The sequence below is a fragment of the Helianthus annuus genome, chromosome 3, assembly GCF_002127325.2.
Source record: "Helianthus annuus cultivar XRQ/B chromosome 3, HanXRQr2.0-SUNRISE, whole genome shotgun sequence".
In the NCBI taxonomy this organism is placed as follows: domain Eukaryota; kingdom Viridiplantae; phylum Streptophyta; class Magnoliopsida; order Asterales; family Asteraceae; genus Helianthus; species Helianthus annuus.
Genome location: NC_035435.2, coordinates 156167656 through 156190258, shown reverse-complemented (window position 1 = coordinate 156190258; position 22603 = coordinate 156167656). Strand labels below are relative to the sequence as shown.

Here is a 22603-nt window from a genome sequence, read left to right as displayed (position 1 = left end):
GATCAAAGTTTCATTACATACCTGAAGATTTTGTGGAACAATCTACATAAAACACAAAAAAAAATTATCGATTAACAACTGCCGGTTGAGTTTTAAAGAGGAAAAAACTGGATATGTGATCTAATAACATAAATAAAGAGTATTTAAGATTAATCAAGAAGATTTACCGAAGAAATATGAACAGATTCGGCACCAAATATGTCTATCGGATATAGATTTAGATGAGAGAAAAACCGTTCTAAAAGAAAGTGTAAGAAGAAAGATTAGGGTTAAATGATTGATGAGAAGTTTATATATGATCCATATTGTATGTCGGTTAGTTTGGGAAAGCATAAATCCGACCCAAAGTAAATTTGGATCCCGCGTAGAAATATTGAGAGGTTTGTGTTTAATGATTTGTTTATGAAGAAATATATATTTTCCCTCTCAAAATGAAGGTTCACTAAACAAATGGATACCACATCATCAAATTGGCTTCACCATCCAAGGACAAATAGCCTAAATCATCTCCTTTATTAATATATATACATCATTAAATCCAAATTTTCAAAGCTGGAGTTTGCACGTTTACAACACATGCCAAATCTCCCTTCTCTCTCCTCAACGCAACTGAAAAATCAAAATTAAAACCTCATCAAATTCATCTTCTCTTCCGATCCTACACAACAACTGCTACACGTAAAAATCTGCACAAACTCTATCGATCACTACAACAATATTCCTCTGATCGGAGTTAAGCAATAATATGGAATCGGAGCAGTTAATTCCCGCCGGAGGTAGTGGATCGCACTACGTGCAAATGCAATCTGAGCCCTCGAGACTGTCATCGTTCTTCTCGTTTCATCAAAATCCGCCTGAGTCAACTCGGATTTTCGATGAGTTACCGAAGGCCACAATTGTGCAAGTTTCTCGTCCCGATGCCGGCGATATTAGCCCCATGCTTCTTTCCTATACTATCGATTTCCAGTACAAACAGGTAGTTTAACTGGTAATAATCGTGTGTATGTGGTTTAGTTTAACTTGTAATTGATTAGTATCCGAGCGTATATGTTGTTGAGACGAGATTTGTTGCTGATAGTTTGTAATTGATTTTAAAACCTAGGTTATATACTTATTTCATATGTGTAATTGATGAGTTTTGTTAAGTTAATTGCTGTTTTTGTATTGATTTTGATGTCGTTTGAGTAATTTTGATGAAAAGGAGTCTATCAGTTTTGTGTTGATCAAAGTCATTGTGCAACATATAAATTAGATTGAGACCGATGTTGCGGACAATTGAATAGCAAAACTATGGGTGATGAGAAGGTTTTAAAACATGATTCTGTTTCACAAAGAGCTGTATGTATATGTTGATGTCGATTCTAGAATTGTTTGTTTCCTTAATTTGTGTGTTTCGGTTCTTGACGTCATCGCAGAAGACTTGATCTTATGTTGATGACTTTTAGTTTATGGAGTGCATGATTCTTAGGTTTTTTCGGGAATTCAGTGGTTTTATTAGTTCATTGATGTTCTCTGCCTTTGAGAATGAGTTACCTTTTGTGGAAACCAGTGTTCCTGATTCTCTCCAATCATAGTGTGAATGAAACTGCATTACACCTAAACATACTGCCTTAAGGATTAGCACTAAATCCTTACTTCTATTATAAGTACATCAGAGATAGCTCTTTAACTAGGAGTCTGAGGTTTGTAATTAAATTTTTTGGTTAAGAACTTAAGATTGGTTAATCATGCTTGAATTAGAGTATATTCGAAGGAGCAGAAAAGCAGACATCTCTACTAACTTACTAGTATTATGAGCAAGAACATCAATTTGATGTTCTTGCACTTATTCTTAGTAAGTTAATAGAGAGGTCAGAGGTCTAAATGCTGCTTCTTTGAATATATCCTAATTCAAGCATTTGATGATACGAAGTATGATTAGGATTTAGGACTGGTTATGTAACCATTTCACTCTTTCTTTTATTGCTTCTGTGAAATACGCTTGTATTACAGGTCTGCCGTCTACAGATACATACCCCGATTCACTTTCACTAATATACTCTATGTACCTTGCACTGCAGTTCAAATGGCAGTTAGTGAAGAAAGCCTCACATGTATTTTATTTGCACTTTGCATTAAAGAAACGTGCGATTATCGAAGAAATTAATGAGAAACAGGAACAGGTTTGTATACCTTCTCTTCAGCATAGTTATATTTCTATATTCTTGTTTGTTTTACATGACTGGCTCTTTTTTATGAAGGTTAAAGAATGGCTTCAAAACCTAGGAATCGGGGACCACCCAGCAGTTGTGCATGATGATGATGAACCCGATGGCAATGTAACAACATCAAATATGGAGGGAAGTGTTAGAAACAGGTGACTACTAAGTATCAACTTTATAAAAATTTTTGTAAATATTGGTTCATGGCTGTAATGATCATAATTCTTACAGGTGATTTTTTGTTCAGAGATGTTCCATCAAGCGCAGCCCTACCAATGATACGCCCAGCCCTTGGAAGGCAACATTCCATTTCGGATCGAGCCAAAACCGCAATGCAGGAATACTTGAATCATTTTCTTGGGAACCTGGACATTGTGAACTGCAGAGAGGTAAAGTCCTATTCACTTGTTACAGGTGACAAAATGGGCCTTTCTAACGGGTCAAAAAATGTGCATTTTGCATGGGCTGGGTTGATCACTTGATCCAACACAAGTTTGTTAACAAATTTGTAGTTTTTTTTTTTTAAATAAATGATTTGTGTCCAAAATACGAAGTTAAACTTTTGAGCGGCTTGACCCATGTACTTTTAAGTAGGGCTGTAGGGGTGCAAACGAGCCGAGCGGCTCGCGAGCTGCTTGAGAAAAAGCTCAAAACGAGCCGAGCCTTATCGAGCCCGAGCCAAGCTTGAGCCTAAAATAAAGCTCGTTTATTTATCTAGCCACATTCACCCCTTATTTAAAGTTGTCTAGTAAACGAGCCGAGCTGAGCCGAGCCGAGCTTATTTAAACTTGTTTACAAGCCAAGCCCGAACCTAAAAATAAGCTTGTTTAGTAAATGAGCCCGAACCCGAGCTTCAGTTATCGAGCTCGCAAGCCTAAACGAGTCGAGCCGAGCTTGAGAAACTACCAACGAGCCGAGCTTGAGCTTGGGCTCGGCTCAGCTCGTCTTGTTTGCACCCCTACTTTTAAGTTATTGTTACTACTTTTTTTATTTGACTTGTTAAAGATACAACACGTGCTGAATCAACCGGTTCATAATTAAATGGGTTGAAATTGCCACCTGGCTCAACTCTACTTCCGAAACTTGAAAAATCCAGCATGCATCATGTATCTTCTTATAATTTTTTACCAACCCCTTTTAAAACTACTTGATTATATGTCTTTATACCTGTTTAAAAGTACCAAGGAGAGTAAATTTTTTACTTGATTGTGGAGTACTGCCTCATCACCTTTTACGATACACATGGATGTTCTTGTAATCAGGTGTGCAAGTTTATGGGGGCTTCTAAGTTATCCTTTTGTCAAGAGTATGGGTCCAAGCTAAAAGAAGAATATGTATTAGTAAAGCATTTACCAAAAATTCCCGACAAGGATGATGACCGAAAATGTTCTGCTTGTTCTTGGTTCAATTGTTGTAATGACAACTGGCAAAAGGTATCACCGTCTCATTTGCTCTTTGTCTACATGTATGGGTTTCTGATTTGTATGGATATAGTAGTTCATCAGTTATTGGTGACATTCTCTGCATGTTCCTTTATAATGTTTTCATAATTCATAATGCATGCAGGTATGGGCGGTATTGAAACCTGGATTCTTAGCCCTGCTAAAAGATCCTTTTGACTCTGAGCCATTGGACATAATTGTCTTTGACGTTCTACCTCCTTCAGATGGGAATGGTGAAGGTCGCGTATCATTAGCTAAAGAGACGAACGAACATAATCCTTTACGCCATTCGTTTCTGGCAAGTGTAACACAAACTGTTATTATACATTAGTAGGATATCCAACAGATATTGTTCTTTGTACTATCTTTTATCTGAAGTGATATAACTGTAGGTATCATGTGGAAGCCGAAGTATAACAATAAGAAGTAGAAATAAAACAAAAGTTAGGGACTGGGTTGCTGCAATTAATGATGCAGGACTAAGGCCACCTGAAGGTTGGTGCCATCCTCACCGGTTCGGTTCGTTTGCTCCACCTCGTGGTCTCACAGACGATGGTAGTCAGGCTCAGTGGTTCGTTGACGGTCGAGCTGCATTTGCAGCAATTGCTTTAGCAATTGAAGGCGCAAAATCTGAGGTTTGTTTCTCACTTTCTCATACCTAACTCCTAATTTTGATTTACGTCGATTCTTTGTGATTGTCTACTGTTATTTGATCTGAATTGATTGTGGAAATGGTTAATTTCAGATATTTATTTGTGGGTGGTGGTTATGTCCAGAATTGTATTTAAGACGTCCTTTTCAAGCCCATGCATCCTCTCGCCTTGATGCTTTGTTGGAAGCAAAAGCCAAACAAGGTGTTCAGGTTCGTCATTCGTGTTTCTTTAAAGTTAGAATTAGAATGACATTGATAATGAGGATTTTGTTTTGAAAACTAAAAAAGTGGGGAAATGGGGAACAATGTATTTAACATGTTATATATCATAAAAAAAATCAATTTAAAATGCTAAAAATTACTTTTTTCAAAATTTTTTCGAAGCTTTTGCATATAAAGATGTGTAGAAGCTATTCCAATTAAAAAATCATTTAAAAAGTTTTTTATAACCTTTTCTAACTGTTTTTAAGCATTTTTTTATTAAGAAGGCTTCTACATCTTCCTATACTAAATGAAAATCTTTTTGTACACGTGTCACTCTCTGATGCCTCCTCCCTTTTAATAATAGTATTACATATTAATTTTATACACAAAATATAATATAATATTAATTAATATAGTTAGAGATAAACGTCTAAATTCAAATTTAATTACCCTTTTAATAATAGTATTACATATTAATTTTATACACAGAATATAATATAATATTAATTAATATAGTTAGAGATAAACGTCTAAATTCAAATTTAATTAATAATTATCTATAACAAATATAAATGTATTAAAACTTCCTATACTAATAAACAATTTTTTTTTCTCCCTTCTATTAAATAATAATAATAATATTAAAAAATAATGAAACTAAATCCAATTTAGATAAAAATAAAGATTTGTTTTCAACTTTGAATTAATATTAATAATAATATATATTTATTGTAATTACTTCTTCTGCGTAGAAGATAGAAGTTTTTTTTTAATTTGTTCATAGAACATAATTAGGATAGGTATATAAATTTTTATTTTTACTATTCAATTAAATTTAGTTAATTTATTGTTTCTCACCATAATTCTTAATTTCTCTCTTCTATTAAATAATAATGATACTAAAAAATAATTTAACTAAATCTGATTTAGACAAATAAAGATTTTTTTCAACGTTGAATTAATATTAATAATATATATATATATTCTTTGTATTTACTTCTTTTCCGTAAAGTTTTTTTTTTTATTTATTTGTATGACCATAATTAGGATAAGTATGAAAAATATGTTTTTATTATTAAATTTAGTTAAACTGTTATTTAATATTACAATTTTTTATTTAGTATTATTATTATTTATTTATTTAAATTTATTTTCTCAACTGTTTCTTTTATTTTTTCTACTTATTAAATAATAAGCATCTAATATTTTATTGGTTTGACCCCATGTAATACAGATGTTTCTAACATAATAATAAATACATCAACAAATTACAATATCAAAGTTCATTTTTTAAATACATATCTTGATAATTGTATGTGTTAACTAATGACATTATATTTATTCAGCTCTTTATAATACACGTGTTTTTTTAAGATATATTTTTTATTACTTAGTATATAAAATTATATTTATGCGACCCGTGTAATACACGGGGTTATAATCTAGTGTATTTCTATGCAAAAGCTCCGAAAGTTTTTTGAAAAAAAAAATAATTTTAACATGTTGAATTGAATTTTTATGATATATGTAACATGTTCAATGCACTGTTCCCCGGTTCCCCACTTTTTTAGTGTTCCCCATTGAACCCAACCATATATATATAGACATATATCCAAAACAATTCATTTACTCACATAACATGTTTTGTTGGTAAATCTTTGACTGCAGATTTACATTCTCATGTATAAAGAGCTTGCGCTTGCACTGAAAATTAATAGCGTCTATAGTAAGAAAATGCTGGTTGCAATCCATGAGAATGTGCGAGTTTTACGTTTTCCCGATCATTTCTCCAGTGGTGTGTATCTATGGTAAGCAGTCTCTATTCTCTTGTTTATTTCTTGTTTCTTGATTATTATATTCTTTATAACCAATGCTATTGTATTCTATCTTTTGTTTTCTTGTTCTACATAGGTCCCACCATGAGAAATTGGTCATTGTTGATAATGATGTTTGCTTCATTGGTGGACTTGATCTTTGCTTTGGTCGTTATGACTCAAATGAGCACAAAGTGGGTGATGAACCTGCTATGTTTTGGCCTGGAAAGGACTATTATAACCCCCGGTAATTTATTGTTTCATAAATGTGGTAATATCTGCCATAATAATGATATGGGAAATCACTCAATTTTGATCCCAATACAGGGAATCTGAACCAAATTCGTGGGAAGATACAATGAAGGACGAGCTGGACCGTAAAATATATCCTCGTATGCCATGGCACGATGTCCATTGCGCCTTATGGGGCCCACCATGTCGTGATGTCGCTCGACACTTTGTTCAGCGTTGGAATTATGCAAAGGTTTCTGCTTTTTCCTCTCAAATTGGCAGCTGTACAGCCAGAGTTTAAAAAGATTTTAATCTTATATTTCTATAATTTATTCAGAGAAACAAAGCTCTCAACGAGCAAGGTATTCCATTACTCATGCCTCAGCAACACATGGTGATCCCACATTACATGGGCAACAATAGAGAACACGAGAACGAAAATACAACAGTTGTGGACACTCATCAAGTAATCAACAGAGAGAATTTTTCTTCATCTGTATCTTCTGAAGACATCCCATTGTTAATCCCTCAAGAAGCTGATGAGATTGATGCTTCTAATAGACAAATAAAGATTAACGGGTCAAATGAGTTTCATGGTCAACCAAGTAGGCCTTCGAGGAGTTCTTTTTCTTTCATGAAATCCAAAGTTGAACCTTTAGCTCCAGATATGCCAATGAGAGATTTTGTGAACGGACGACACACGTTAAATCTTGAGAAAGAATTGTTCACTGGCATTAAATCTAATGATAAAGAATGGTGGGAGAATCAGGAGCGAGGTAGCCTACTTGTGTCAGCAGATGAATCAGGACAAGTTGGTCCTCGTGTTGCGTGTCGTTGTCAGGTTAGGTTTTGTTCTTTATGAATGTTAACAAGGTCTCGGTCGGATTTTAGTTTAAGCCCATGAGTTTTTCGTTTTAGGTTGTAAGGAGTGTCAGTCAGTGGTCAGCTGGGACAAGTCAAGTTGAAGAGAGCATTCACAATGCTTATTGTTCCCTTATTGAGAAAGCTGAACATTTTGTCTACATTGAGGTACATCATAATTTCATTCATACAATCATATTTAAGATTACTAATTTTTTTAAATAAGTTAATTTTAATTTTCTTGAGTAAAATGTCATTTCGTCCCTGAGGTTAGGCCAGTTTTGCGATTTTCATCCAAAAGTTTGTTTTTCTGCATCTGGATCCAAAAAGTTTAAAATATTGCCATTTTCATTAACTCCATCCATTTTTCTACGTTAAGGCAGGGGTATTTTCGTCTTTTTTGTTAACTTAAAAGGCAATTCAGTCCTTTTCACTTTATGTACAAGCATTTAGCATAATGTACAAGTATTCAAAAAAGACGAAAATACCCCTGCCCTAACGGAGAAAAATGGATGGAGTTAACGAGCCGGATGAAAATGGCCAGATTTTAAACCTTTTAGATGAGTAGATGTAGAAAAACAAACCTTTGGACGAAAGTCGCAAAACTGGCCAAACCTCAGGGACGAAAATGGCCTTTTACTCAATTTCTTTCTTGATTTTTTTTTCTATACAGAACCAATTTTTTATCTCGGGTTTTGCTGGAGATGAAATAATACGAAACCGTGTGTTGGAATCCTTATACAGACGTATCATCAGGGCATATCATGAAAAACAACAATTTAGGGTCATTATTGTGATTCCACTCTTACCTGGCTTCCAGGTGAGTTGACTCGGTGTTTTCTATAGTAAGACATATTATTGTAGCTATGAAAAGATTTTCACATACTGAAATTTTACAGGGTGGCCTTGATGATGTGGGGGCCGCATCTGTAAGAGCCATAATGCATTGGCAGTATCGAACAATATCAAGAGGAAATGGTTCTATATTACACAAGCTCTCTGATCTTCTAGGTCCTAGAGTTCATGATTACATATCTTTCTACGGTCTTAGGGCTTATGGTAGACTTTCTGATGGCGGTCTTATCGCTTCCAGCCCGGTATATATTTTAAATTAGAGTAAAATGCCATTTTTGTCCATGAGGTTTGGCCGGTTAACCGGTTTTGCGACTTTCTTCCAAAGGTTTGTTTTTCCGCATCTGGAACCAAAAGGTTTGGAATCTTGCCATTTTCATTCGGCTCGTTAACTCCATCCATTTTTCTCCGTTAAGTCAAGGGTATTTCCGTCTTTTTTGTTAACTTAAAGGGTAATTCGGTCCTTTTCATTATATGTAAAAAGACCGAATGCCCCTGAAAAAGACCGAAATGCCCTTTAAGTTAACAAAAAGGATGGAAATACCCCTGAGTTAATGGATGAAAATGGCAAGATTTCAAACATTTTGGATCCAAATGCGGAAAAACAAACCTTTGGACGAAAGTCGCAAAACTGGCCCAACCTCAGGGACGAAAATGGCATCTTACTCTTCAAATCATAACTTCTATTTTTTTTTAAAGTTGTTATATATTTTTATAATTTTTTCTATTTATTTAATATGCAGGTATATGTGCATAGCAAGGTTATGATAATTGATGACAACACAGTCTTGGTTGGATCTGCTAATATTAATGATAGGAGTTTGCTTGGATTACGAGATTCTGAGGCAATTTATATACAATTTCACACAATTTTTTTTACATTTTAATATTTTTTTGTAAATGACGTTTGAATTGATATAAATTTTGTGAATCCAGATAGGAGTACTTATTGAAGATAAAGAATTAGTGGAATCTTTCATGGGAGGCAATCCGTGGAAAGCTGGAAAATTTGCGTTAAGTCTTCGCCTTTCACTTTGGTCCGAACACCTTGGTCTTCATAGTACAGAGGTTTGTTTATCTTGTTACAGTTACGTTAATAAAATAAACGGTGGATTAAATCATATGCTTATTTTTCACTTCGCAGATTAACAAAATAACTGACCCAGTGATTGATTCCACCTACAAAGATATATGGATGGCGACTGCAAGGGTAAGATCGGATCTTGAGTCTTCACTGTGTATTATACTTCGCAGATTTGTTCAATGCAAATTTGAATAAGAATTGAGGATAAAGTAACAATGTTGGTCTTTAATCATCATGCGTCCAATGTGTTATTGACAGACGAATACCATGATCTACCAAGATGTCTTCTCTTGCATTCCTAATGATCTTATACATTCCAGGTAATTTTCCAATCCATTTTGGGGTTATGGCCTGTAAATGAGCCGGACGAACACGAACATAGGCATGTTCGTGTTCGTTCATTTAACTTTAACCGAACACGAACATATAATCGAACACATTTTTTTGTTCATGTTCGTTTCTTAAGAAAACAGTGAGATGTCTCCGCGCTTCACAGCGGGCATTCAGTCCGTATCGATTAGATTTGGTTCGTAACGGTACGGGTATGATACTGACACTCAGTATACCAAAAGGAAAAACCTGTAAAATAAAATCATGATATTTCCATAGTTATCAAATGCGCTAGGCGCACTCTAGGCGCATAGGGCTCACCTGTCGCCTAGGCGAGAAGCGCAAAAAAAGCGAGGGCCTGAGAAAAAAAAGCGCAATCAAATAAAAACATTAAAAAGCAAAGTTATGAACCGAAAAAAGCCAAATCCTCAAATTCCAAAAGTTTTCAAATATCATAAACCTTAAAAATAAAACCAACATAATTATGAATCAGCAAAATATCCCAAAACCAAAACTGTTAAAGACTTGAAAACAATAAGGTTCAGACTTCAAAAAGTAAATAAAATTCAAAACCAAATGTTCTTCAACTTTAAAAATCATCGGAGTCGTCATCCACAGCAATTACCGGCAAAAATACTTTAACAGAATCGATACACATACCTGTAGTAGTTTTTGCCGGCAAAAAAAAAAGCAGAACTGAATGCTGTGGATACGTCTTAGTTGTTATATAAGAGAACATAAATGAATATTGAATATAAAGATGATATATCTCCTAACCTTTTGAAATTCAAAATATCTTTTAAAAATATATACAGAATTGCTGAGATATGATTCTAAAAGATTTTAAATTAGCTGTAAATATAATCTTGTTTTTAAAAGATAGTTTTTTTTTTTTCAAAAAAAAAACGTTGCTTTTTTATCTAGGAGACAAAAGCGCAGTTTGGTCGCCCAGGTCGCCTAGGCGGACCAGGCGATCGCTTTTAACAACAGAGGATATTTCCAAGAAGATATCGGCGCCATAAAAATGGATACTGGTACCATATTCGAAATAAAGATACCGGTATTATCGAAACCAATATCGATGCTGTTCGGAAGACATTGGTTCGTTTCACCATGGTACGGTACTGTATCGACGCTCCATAACTCAATTTTACCTAAATTTTACTGCAACGCCAACAAAATTATTCAACACAACTGCAAGTTATTCGAGAAAAATCAAATGAAATGAACTAAGGGTGTACATTGTTTATTAATATGGACATTACTATATCATTATATTACTAAGAGACTGCAAATTTAACCCAAGTAAAAACTTCTCCTCACCCTTTGCAAATTAATAAAACACGTGTACCATTCATAACCAAGAATTGTTCATGTTTTAGTTGATGACAGAGTTGCAATAAGTAATTTGGACAAATGGGTAATTTGGTCATTTTATACAACAATGGGTAATTTGGTCATGTTAGACAATGCAGTGTAGCTAATAAGTTCTTTTATATATATAATAATAATGGGCATGTTTGTGTTTGTTTATGTTTGTTCGTTTAAAACCTAAAAGAACAATTCACGAACATAATTTAACAAACAATGAACAACAAAAATGAATATAATTGAAGAAAGTCAGAAACATAAATGAACACAAGTGAACGCAATTTACTAAACGTAGATGAACATAAAGTAAATTTTTATATAAATCAGTGATTATGATAAATTCCATTGGAATACCCATTTTTATTACTAGAAAGCCCAATTATTAGTTATATTCATATAAGTAGTTAGAAAGTTTCTTTTATGTTTAATATTCATATAAATATAACTACTTATGTATTTAAATTGAAACGAACATAAACGAACAAACATAAATGAACGAACAAATCGTGTGTTCATGTTCGTTCGTTTATTAAATAAACGAACTTCCCGCCGAACAAGTTCACGAACAGTTCATGAACGTTCGGTTCGTTTACAGGCCCAGGGTTATGATTTATCTCTTAACAGGTCAAATCGGTAAAATAAAAAAAAATCAACTTCAATGGAAACGGGTCGAAAGTCACTATAAAAGATATAACCTCTAATCATTTTTCGTTGAAAAATATAAAATAACATATATTTAGAATATAAATTTTTTTATTTGCTCTGTACAAAATCTTTATGGTCAGCTCAATCCTTCTGCGTAAAATTATCCCCATTTTGACATGATACTTGAACCGAAGTTTGCCACCTCTATGTGGTGTTGGATTTATAACACATAATATTTGAAATTTAATATGCAGAGCATCGTTAAGGCAATGTGTGAGTGAGAGAAAAGCAAAACTCGGGCACACTACCATCGATCTAGGAATAGCCCCGAAGAGTCTCGAGTCCTATGAAGATGGAATTGTGAAGGGAATCGATCCAATGGATAGATTATCAGCGGTGAAAGGCCATCTGGTTTCTTTCCCTACAGATTTCATGTTAAAAGAAGATTTACGGCCAATGTTCAATGAAAGCGAGTATTACGCATCACCTCAAGTTTTTCACTGAGTGTGATGAATATGGTTTAACAGTACTGGATTACCTTACATTCATTCATCAATGGGGTAAAATATTTACATCAGGGATAGTCACCAAAAACGAGATGTACATAATGTACATTCATATTGGATCGGGACTTTGTTTTACTGTAAATAGCTGTTGTATATCTCACCTATTCATGGTGAGTTGCACCTTCCAAGCTCGCGACTGGCGGTCCGAGCCAATGTTCAAGTGACGAGAATCCATTCTTTTGGGGATACGGGTTGATGCTTTGTTCTGGTTACAGTTTGAAAGAGAGTTTTCTCTATGCCCATAGGTTGCAACTCTTATAATACTTGATGTCTACTTTGAACCATTCATATGTTATAGATACACTCTCTTCCCATTAATTTCAAAATAAATTGACATTTTAATTTTTCTTTAATTATTTGGTTACAACAATGAGTGCTAAATTTAGCATGCAACTATAGAAGGCAATGGCAGAACTGTCCCCAGAACAGGATTTGTATAACAAGAATCTCATGAACTTAAATTACTTGAAGAATTTTGTATCAAGTGCAATCAACTCTCTAAAACACTTGCAATGGTTTAAGGTTACATATATAGATGGGCGAAGAATTAATCGAAAGCAAATCTCATTCAGGTGAATTGCTAGATTTGAGTTGATGCATTGTATAAATCCTTCCTAAACCAGTAATCTGATTTTATCCTAGACTTTTTAGACTTATGCACTATAGTGCTCAAAACATTTAATTTTATTGTTTACGTCCTTCCTGAATCAAATCATTTAAATAAATAAAATGGTTTAAACAAAAACATGATTATTTGCACGTCTGATCCTCCTTTAACATTGAATCAAAACATTTAAAAAAAATAAAATGATTAACTCGTTTTTTGATATTTGAATTGGTATCATGATAAACACATTCTTTCAAACCTGAATTTGTATATTTTAACCCGAACCATTTTTTTTTTTCAAAACGTGAATTTAATGTATGAAAACATTAGTTTTAAACAAAAACACGAATTTTTTGCACATTGAAACTAAATTTCAGTCCCTAGAAGTAAACCGTAAGATTTTTTTTATTTCGATCCCTTATAGAAGTAAAACATAATATTTTTTTTGATAAAAGTTATAAGTTTTCTTACTAGATATAAAAAGAACTCGTATAGGTGCGGCTAGGTGATGTACAAGTAATTAATGATTATATAAAAACTTATGCCTCGTCTCTAGCCAAGACCCCCTCCTTTTAAAACATGACACACTGTTTCATAAAGAAACTTAGGGTGTAAGGAGTGGTTAAACACTTGAGAGTGGCAAACTAAAAAATCAACCAATGAGAGTGTGCCACGTCAATTAGTGAAAAGTGTTTAAACTTTGGTGAAAAGTGTTGGCAATGGTTTAGACATTTGGTGAAGTGGTAAACTTTTTAAATAAAAAAAAGGAAAAAGATGTGATTGGTTGAGATTGGAATGGACCCCACCCACAATACCCTCCCTCTCTCTCCTTCCTCCCTCTTGCCGATCGGTGTTCCCTCACCGATTTTCTTTACCATTTCGGCAAACAAGATGTTGGCGGTGGTGTTTACCGATCGGTAAAGGGGTTTGCCACCCTTTACCGATCACCACACCGTATACCCTTATTAGCACAACAACAAGCCCTTTGTGTCTTATTACTTGTCGTTTGAATATGTTACGTTATTCCATTTCATGATTATTTAGGAATTTAAACGTGTTGTTGCTTGTTCGATTATACTTTTGCATATATTTATATGTATATATTGTCATTGATGTGACCATCCTGATATAAGCACCCACTTGATAATTATCTTTTTAACTTATTCAACATTGAAGAAGTGTTGGATCTAATTCGGTTGACAATTATTTTAATTGGTATTTAATTCGTGTTATGTGATGTTTTTAAGCGGGCCGGAATCTCTGTCAAAAAGGAGGCCCCAGTAAATTTCCTGACTGACCCCTTAGAGGGGAGGTCTACTTTACGCCCGGCGGACATCCTTGTGTTCGGATGGGAAGGGGGGAAACACGCGTGTGTAGATCTAACTGGAGTCTCCCCCCTTGTCGGGCTCAAGGACAAGGGCTTTGTCGTAGGGCAAGCGGTGCTCAAGGCAGAGGCGAGCAAAGTGGCAAAACATGAGAAAGCCTGCTTGGAGAATCAACATGTGTTTGTCCCGTTTGCGTTTGATACCTTTGGTGGTCTCGCTCCTGACGCTGTGCGACTTTTGAATCGGGTTCAAAAAGTCGTTAATAGTAATTCTTCGTCGCTAAGGGTTTCAAACTTTGTATTTAGTAGAATTGGTTTTTCTATTCAAAAGGGGTGGCGGCGCAACTTGTTGCCCGACTACCTGCCATTGCTTTGTAAAAAAAAAAAAAAAAAAAAAATTCGTATTTGAAATGTGAATTATCTTTTTAAAGCATCATTTGGGTGTATGTTGGGGCTTATTCTTGTATGAATATACCTATTTTTAGTATACAAATTATTATCAAAAATAATTGTTTATATATACTCTAAACACAATAAATTATATTGCTTCAACTCAAACCATTAAATTGGCAACTAATATTCTCTTTCGCCTCTTTGTAATCTATAAACGAATTTTAACGAGTGGAGAAAAAAAGGTTCGGATTTATTGTCAAATACATTTAAAAAAGTCAAGAGTTGACATACCATGAATTTTTGTTATATTAATCTGGAATTTGCATGTGAAGTTTATGTTTAATTTCTCATTGTCCATTCATATTAATATTGTATAAAGAAAACATAAATGATTCTTAACATATAAAACACCCTTAAGAATGTCATTTAATTGCAAAATGTAAAAGAAATAATAATAAAATAAGATAAAATTCATGATTTTAGTAATTATAATTACTCTACAACTAGTGTAAAATCAAAATTTTTTGCTGAGACTAAAATACATTCTTAATAAGTAGGGAAATAATTTCAAAAAAAAAAAAAAAAATCTTTCCTTCACTTCTTGCGCTAAAGATATTTTATATGTTAAGATCAATTTGTAGAATAACTTAACCCTTTTAATATTATAATGTTCTGAATAAATGGACCACGTATATCGTATTGCGACTCTTTAACTATTTTTGGTGTTGGAGCACATGTCAACTAATAATTCTAATAATAAAAGATAAGAAAAACTAGTTTTTGCAAGAACTCCAACGTGATTGTATAGCTGTGTTTTACAACATAATTAATACGGTACACCATGTTAGTACAATACAACTGTACAACACTGCATATGGCGAACCCATTTTTTTTATCTACCGACATTACTGTAACTCGGTGTTCAGATGTTAAGAGGAATTTTTCCGGCTTAGATTCACCGAAATTGACCCAACTTGATTGATTGATATGATTTTTATGTGTTTATATAATTGAAGAAGAAAGAGTCGAACTTACTTTGGTAACTTGTTTATTAGCGAAGACAATATGGTGGAACGTAATGGTGTAGCTGAAACTTCCAAGCAATTACATCGAATCTTGTCAAGGTGTACTAAGCATGATATCCAGTGTAAACGGGTCACAGATGTGGAAGAAAACGATTGGTGCAATCCTCCAAATTACAGTGTGGCAGATACGGAAGGTAAGAAACGAAGAGTTTAATAATAATGCCATTCCGATTACAAAAAGAGTGGAAGAAATAAAAGCTCTATCATTTTTATGGATCAAAGCAAGGTCGAAAAAGGACTTGCCGTGGGAGAGATAGACGGAGTTTAGTATAAAAGAGATAATACTTTGATTGTTGTTTGTATTTAGTTTTGTTTGTATTTGTACTTTTTGGGGTTTTACAACCGATGTTGGCCCTTGTTCTATAATTATAGAATTTTTCGTTGTTCAAAAAAAGTGTTTCTTTGATTATTAATTGATTTGTTAGTGGGATTCTCTCACGCGATGTTGAGGGAATTCAATCATATCAATTCGATTCGTTACAGTGTTATTACGGTATTAGCATCCGGTTTAGGAACAGAGAAAACCCAAAAAATAAAGTCGTGATATCCAAAAAAGGTATACATAATAACAAATATTGGTACCACTGATAACAATGATACCGGTACCGACGACGATATGGGTTAGGTTCGTCACGGTACTGATATGGTACCGACACTCGCTATAACATACGATATAGAAAAAAACATTCTATTTCGAATACAACTTCGTTTTCAAAAAAATATGTACTGAAATGTCGAGAAGAAAATTTAAACATAACAAATCATTTAGTTTTCTATAGTTATTAACAAACTCAAGTTATTAGATAAAAACAAAACTAAATGAAAATAAAACAAGTTAAACACACGTACTATTTATAATTAGTCGAAAAGAAAATTTAAACATAAAGAATCATTTAGTTTTCTTTAATTATTAACAAAATAAGTTAAAGATATATACTATTTATAAACGTAAAGAATCATTTAGTTTTTTTTAATTATTCACACATAAGTTGCTTTTTAATATGTAGGATAGTTATGTGTTTCTATAAATATTAATTGATACATGTGATTTTAAACATGACTTATCTATATCATACCCAGAATTTATAGATTCTATTAGACATAACTCATGCATTTAAAAAAAATCAAACGGGAATCATGTTACATGTAAATTGGAAGAAACAATAATAAGAAATCTCCTAGAAAACTAGCTATTGGAGATTTGGAGTTGAAAGAAATCCATTTAAAAAAAAAATTAGGTTGTTGATCACTTATGTCAACGCCTCTGTGAACACATTGATTGTCCAAGCCTCTATCACTGCATATGTGTGTATTCCTCTCAAATTACATAAGCTCAACTTTAAAGCAAACTATAAACTCCATGAACTAACTTATTTGGATTATGATTAAATACAAAGGCTTCTAAAAATAAAAAGTGTACAAAGACTCTTAAAAATAAACACACTAAAAAAAAACCTAAACACCCACCACCACTCAAAATACTAACCCCCAACCACCCATTTTTTCTTTTTTTTAGAAGGGGGGGGGGGGGGGGTTGTTAGGTTTTTCGGTGGTGATGAGGTGGGGGAGAGTGTTTAGGTTTTTTATTTAAGGTTTTTCTTTTCTTTTTTTTTTCGGGGAGGGGGGGGGTGTGTGTTAGGTTTTTGGGTGGTGGTGGGGGTGGGGTGAGGAGTTTAGGTTTTTGGTGGTGGTGTAGTGGGTTTAGATTTTAGGTTCTTGGACACTTTTCACTCTATAAAACATTATTACACTTCTTACAATTAGGAGCCTTTGTAGAATAAGTTAACCCAACTTATTTAGTTATGTATATCAGAAAAGGCATGTTGCAAGTGTCAATTACTCTTTTCATAAGAGCTACTAATTCAATCAATCGGATACATAAAGACCACACAAACAACAATCGGAGGAAGCTATCAAACATCACCAAGAAGAAATCAAAGTGGTTGTGAAATTTTTTGTAATCGAGATTATAGTGCTCCACGAAATGCACCTTACATGATGGTGACAACAACTTGAGGATAGGAGGTTGGAGTGGAGATTGGCCTGACGATAGGAAACTTGCACGCATATATGTGGTATAGGGTTTCACTCGATTGTCTAACGTAAAGTAAGACCACCTTGTGAGACATACATCGTAGAACGTGTTTGACATCTTGATTCGCTCTATACATAGGTATTATGTAAATGATAATTTTCCACCAATACGTCTTTAGCCTGGTGATGTCTTGTATTTAAGGTGCCCTTTAAATGGTCAACGACAGGTATGTCCCCTTTTGTTGGGCTATGGAATGATGTGTGCTAAACAGACTATAAAAATTAACTAAGTTAGACTCTCTACGCTAGACACTACAAAGCTTTAAATTTATAAAACAGACTCTCTAAACCTAAACCACACAACCGGCAAGTGTACCGGTCACTGTAGTATAACCTAAGCAAGTCCGAGTATCGAACCACAGGACTCTATGTATCACGCGAATTAGACTCTGACAGACGCTAACAGACACGACTCAACTTGTTTTAATTGTTTTTTTTTTTGGGGGGGGGGGTTACGGAAAATTAAGGAAATCTATATTAAACTATTAAAATAACTAGAACTAGACTAGAGACGAACGAAGACTGTGAACTTTACTTATATGAGAACTGGACCACCTAGACAAGAATCATGGATTGTTTTTAAGAAATTACCGATTAAGTTAAATGCACGAGTTATGGAACCGGGATCGTATGATACTAAACCTATTAAGAATCAACGAGGCCCCTCGACCCTTCTCAAGGAGAAACCTGTGACACTACCTAGGCCGTTAATCCTACCGGTTATTAGATTTCTTCCCAGTCGTCTAATTATTGTGTAAGTACCCTAATGTTGACCTATTCTTTCCCAATCCTAGATCTAGGGTAGTTTGAAGTAATAGATTTGATTTGATAGACTAATAAGACCGACAGGTAAACCAAGACATAACCTCTCCCAAGGCCTATCTAAAGCAATTCGCCGGGTAAGACCTACCAATAGCCCCTCACTTCCCAGTTATTAGGACTAGTAGAACACTAAGACCTAGCAGATTATTATTAGTTACTTCTAGAGATGATCGGCCGATTTTCCCTAAAGAATTAAGATCTATTACGTGATATAGACACTCACCAAGATCTAAACCCTAGCATGACTCTATGATGTGATATAGACCGTCACTAAGAATCATACGAAGCAAATAACAATAATAAACCGAGTCAAAGCATGCAAATACATCAAACCATTAAATCAAACCTTTTACTAAACACAATCACCCATAAACATCATGCAAATAACGAAAAAGGTAAAAGCTTTATATCAATCCAATCATCATAGTCTAGGTGGTTTATGAAATTAGCCAAGCATCTTAGTAAATGAAAACAAAACAAAGATGTCTAAAACAGAATTCATTGTTACAAAGTTCAACGAAAGTAATCGATAAAACAAGGGATTAGAATACCCGATTGATTCTTCGATTCTTCAATCTCGACTCGTACCAATGATTCCCTTGCCTTCAAATCTCCAATTTTCTCCAAAGAATGCTCTCCGAATGCTTCAAAGTCTCTCAGATTCGTAACTAGGGTTTCTGTTCAGTTTCTTGGTTATTAGAAGTCAAACCCTAATCCGAAAGTCAATTCTGGTCAAAATAGGGACCCTCGCGTGACGCGAGGGTGGTGTGGCGTCACGCGGCGCCTCAAAGCCTGATTTCTTGATTTTTTTATTATTTTCCGATTTCCAGCTTCTCCGACGCGCGTACGAATCCCGTTTTTCTTCCGAACTGCTCGTTTTTCCTCGTTTTTCAACACTTTAAGCTACGGGACCTGAAATCAAAGCTTAACGTCAGCAGTATCATAGTTCTAACCTAAAACAGACTCAAAACGACTGAAAACTGACCAAAATATACACTATAAACATATGTACTTTTCAGTACATCATGGAACCACGGGTTTGTGACGGGATAAGCGATAACAAAGGCAGAGGCGGGCAAAGTAGCTAAGCACGAAAAAGCTTGCATCGAGAATCAGTACGTGTTCGTCCCATTCGCTTTCGATACCTTTGGCACTCTCGCCCCTGACGAGGAGCGGTTCCTCAAGCGGGTTCAGCAGGTGGTAAGCAGTAACACTGCGCATGTTAAGGGACATAATTTTGTGTTTAGCAGGGTAGGGTTTGCTATTCAGAATGGGGTAGCGGCGCAACTTGTTGCTTGTCTACCTGACATTAGTCTGTAATCGTCTCTGTTTTAAATAATTTAAAAAAAATACATATGGTCGACATGGGTGTATTGAAATAGATGATGGGTCCATCGGGCAGCAATGATTTTTGGGTACCTCTTGTGATAATATTATCAAATTCAAATCAACATGTAAATCTAGGAGGTGGTTTGAAACTATGTCGTTTTCCTTGACAATACCAAGCAACTTGTATGGCACTTAAAGTTGAGTTCCTCTTCCAACTTATCAAGCATCTCGTGCACCTAGTCATCTAAATTTCAGATAACATATTATTAATATGAAGGATAAAAATAAAATAAAAGGCCGTCAACATTTACTTTTATTAAACAAACATGCCATACTCACATACAACATTAAAAGAATGGTCTTTTACTTTTGTAGTGATATAATAATCCCATACCTAATTTCTTTTCTAATCTAGATGTGTATAAAATAATTATCATACATCATATCCATGCATATTTAATATATCGTGATATGACACATTTTTACACTTTATTGATTATTATAAAGCTAAGAGTAGTTATTTAATGGTTTAGTTAAAATTGCATATGTTATCTTACGTCAAACCTATTTAGTATTTATATAACTTGTACATAATATCTTCGTTGTGTTTTTCATTTAGAGTCACTTGTCGAGTTAAATTGATCAAACCATCCTTTACCCTTTACGTTCTTTTCTTTTCTTTTTCATTTAGAGTCTCTAGTCCAATTAAATTTACAGAAGTATCTTTTACCCTTTACTTTTCTTTAAATATTAATGTTGAGTTATTATGAATAGTTATTCTTCAACTAAAATATCTATCATTTTCTCCACCAACTCCGACTATATTTGACCACCATCATGTCACATCCGGCCTCTCTTATCTTCGACTACCATTGAGCCCCTAACATGTTTGTGATATTTGAGATGGGACATTTCTTATGAACCAAGAATCTCTCATGCCAACAACCAATGTGAGATTTTCCTAAGGTGCTACGCACTACCACAATTGACGCCATCACAATCTCTACAATCATCTTGTCCAGTCACCTCTTAGCACCACCGTACCATCTTGTAGGAATTTTTGTTGGTTTTATGATTCATGAATAACTTGGAGATATCGCATAGACCATTTGTAGATTTAATTTTTTTATTGCTACTCACAAAAATTCAATTGGATAATTCTCAAAGAGAAGTTAAGAACAAATGTAAATTTTGTATGAATTTGTGTATCCTCAAATGACCAGAAAGAACTTTTAATAAGGGGAAATTGCCATGGCAATTGGTGATAACAACTAGCTAATGATAGTAAACTTCGATTTTGCAGTTGTCACTTCAATTTCACTATTGATCCTCATATACCGCTAAAAAAACTAGTAATTTACAACAATTTAGTATTAAATAACATTTGGAGTGTTGAAGAATGAATTCGTTGTTGAAGCCTAAATACGATACTAAGAACTAGTCTTGGTACCGACGACCAAATTCACTACTACTTTTTTTATTATCAAAATCATTTATCTTTCAGCAACTTTTCATCCCGTAAACAATTTAATACTTAATAAAACTTGCAAAATAAAAATTTTCAGCAGCTTAGCCGCAACTAGATGCGTTGCCTCTTAGACCACAGAAGTGGCAGCCTCCTCTGAGACCCCACTATTAGGGGTGCTGCCTTTGGAATCCCGTTGTATAGTGGGTTTGAAATCATGATGTTTTAAAACAAACGTACACTCTACACTTTCTAACTTGTTTAATCTTTGACTATGGTTTTTCATTGATCATTAAGTAAACCCAATTAGATAAAATAGTTCAATGATACTAATATCATCCATACATCTCCGATGTTTGTGAAAATTAAAATCACAAACTCCTTTCAAAAATCAAAATCACTAAATCATCGCATCCTCGACTTTAATTCTCCTCAAACACTACAACTATCACTGCTCACATCGCGGAGAACACAACGCTACAAATAGGAACCCAATTTTCACATTTTTTTGAACGGCCCACGAATAAAAGCTTGGCTATCTGGGGTAATCCGATGGCAAAAGGCAACACCATATGCCTGCGCTCGCAGACAACGTTGAGTAGCCCAAGCCACCATCTCCAGTTTTGGGGAAACCCGCCGCCCAAAGGCCTACTGCGATAAAACTCGGTTATATTCAAAGTTGAACCCTGTGGCCTTAAACCCGAATCTTTATTTTCACTCCAATGCCAGTTGAGCTAAAGTTGATTGCCACCTTATTTTCACATTAAACACAAATATCGAAGGTACGATGAAATTAGTAAATAGTTTGAACTAGAATTACCACCCGCCGCAATGCGGCGGGGATTCATTAGTTATATATCATATTAGATGAAATGCAAATGTTTTTTACATGATCGCGAGCCTGTGTGTAAAACATAGACAAGAATAACTAAATCGATCCCTGACCCGCGCGTTGTGACAGACTTATCAAAGGAAAAAATAGACGCACTGCGATGGGCCTGTCAAACGGGGAAGTAGATGAAAAAAACGTTGAACCACACATGCACGTTGCGGTGTGTTAACTCGGAAAATTTAGAACGAAACGTTAAACGGAAAATCTGCGAAAGATGTAAAGTACAAGAGATCAAAATTGAATGTAAAAAAGTGTTGGAGTTAAATTGTAAAAGATGAAAAACTTTGGGTTAAAAACAAAAAATAATCAAGGGGTTAAAATGCAAAACATGAAAACTTT

The 22603-nt window shown here is 34.4% G+C and overlaps 1 protein-coding gene across 3 annotated transcripts; it reads left to right on the top strand.

Annotated features, from left to right (window-relative positions):
* Positions 1-554: 554 nt before the first annotated feature.
* LOC110930268 (phospholipase D zeta 1) lies at positions 555-12601 on the top strand. 3 transcript variants are annotated; one of them, XM_022173552.2, is made up of 20 exons: positions 555-976; positions 2061-2162; positions 2241-2356; positions 2433-2590; positions 3464-3634; positions 3768-3941; positions 4036-4278; positions 4389-4505; positions 6168-6307; positions 6411-6560; positions 6641-6797; positions 6882-7385; positions 7463-7573; positions 8079-8225; positions 8305-8502; positions 9001-9102; positions 9194-9325; positions 9402-9467; positions 9600-9661; positions 11942-12601. In XM_022173552.2, exons 4-20 carry the CDS (start codon positions 2477-2479, stop codon positions 12189-12191), a joined length of 2838 nt encoding a protein of 945 aa, XP_022029244.1. In that variant the 5' UTR covers positions 555-976; positions 2061-2162; positions 2241-2356; positions 2433-2476; the 3' UTR covers positions 12192-12601. The 3 variants fall into 3 exon arrangements, with proteins under 3 accessions (XP_022029244.1, XP_022029243.1, XP_022029242.1); XM_022173551.2 differs by having other exon boundaries at positions 560-976; positions 2449-2590; XM_022173550.2 differs by having other exon boundaries at positions 560-976; positions 2061-2356; positions 2449-2590.
* The last annotated feature ends 10002 nt before the right edge of the window (positions 12602-22603 follow it).

Bases quoted from the DNA above. Each gene is read 5' to 3' on its own strand.
- LOC110930268 (XM_022173550.2), top strand. From the start codon at position 746: ATGGAATCGGAGCAGTTAATTCCCGCCGGAGGTAGTGGATCGCACTAC. The intron at 4,279-4,388 runs GTTTGTTTCTCA...GGTTAATTTCAG, and splicing joins TTGAAGGCGCAAAATCTGAG to ATATTTATTTGTGGGTGGTG. The intron at 9,468-9,599 runs GTAAGATCGGAT...TGTTATTGACAG, and splicing joins TATGGATGGCGACTGCAAGG to ACGAATACCATGATCTACCA.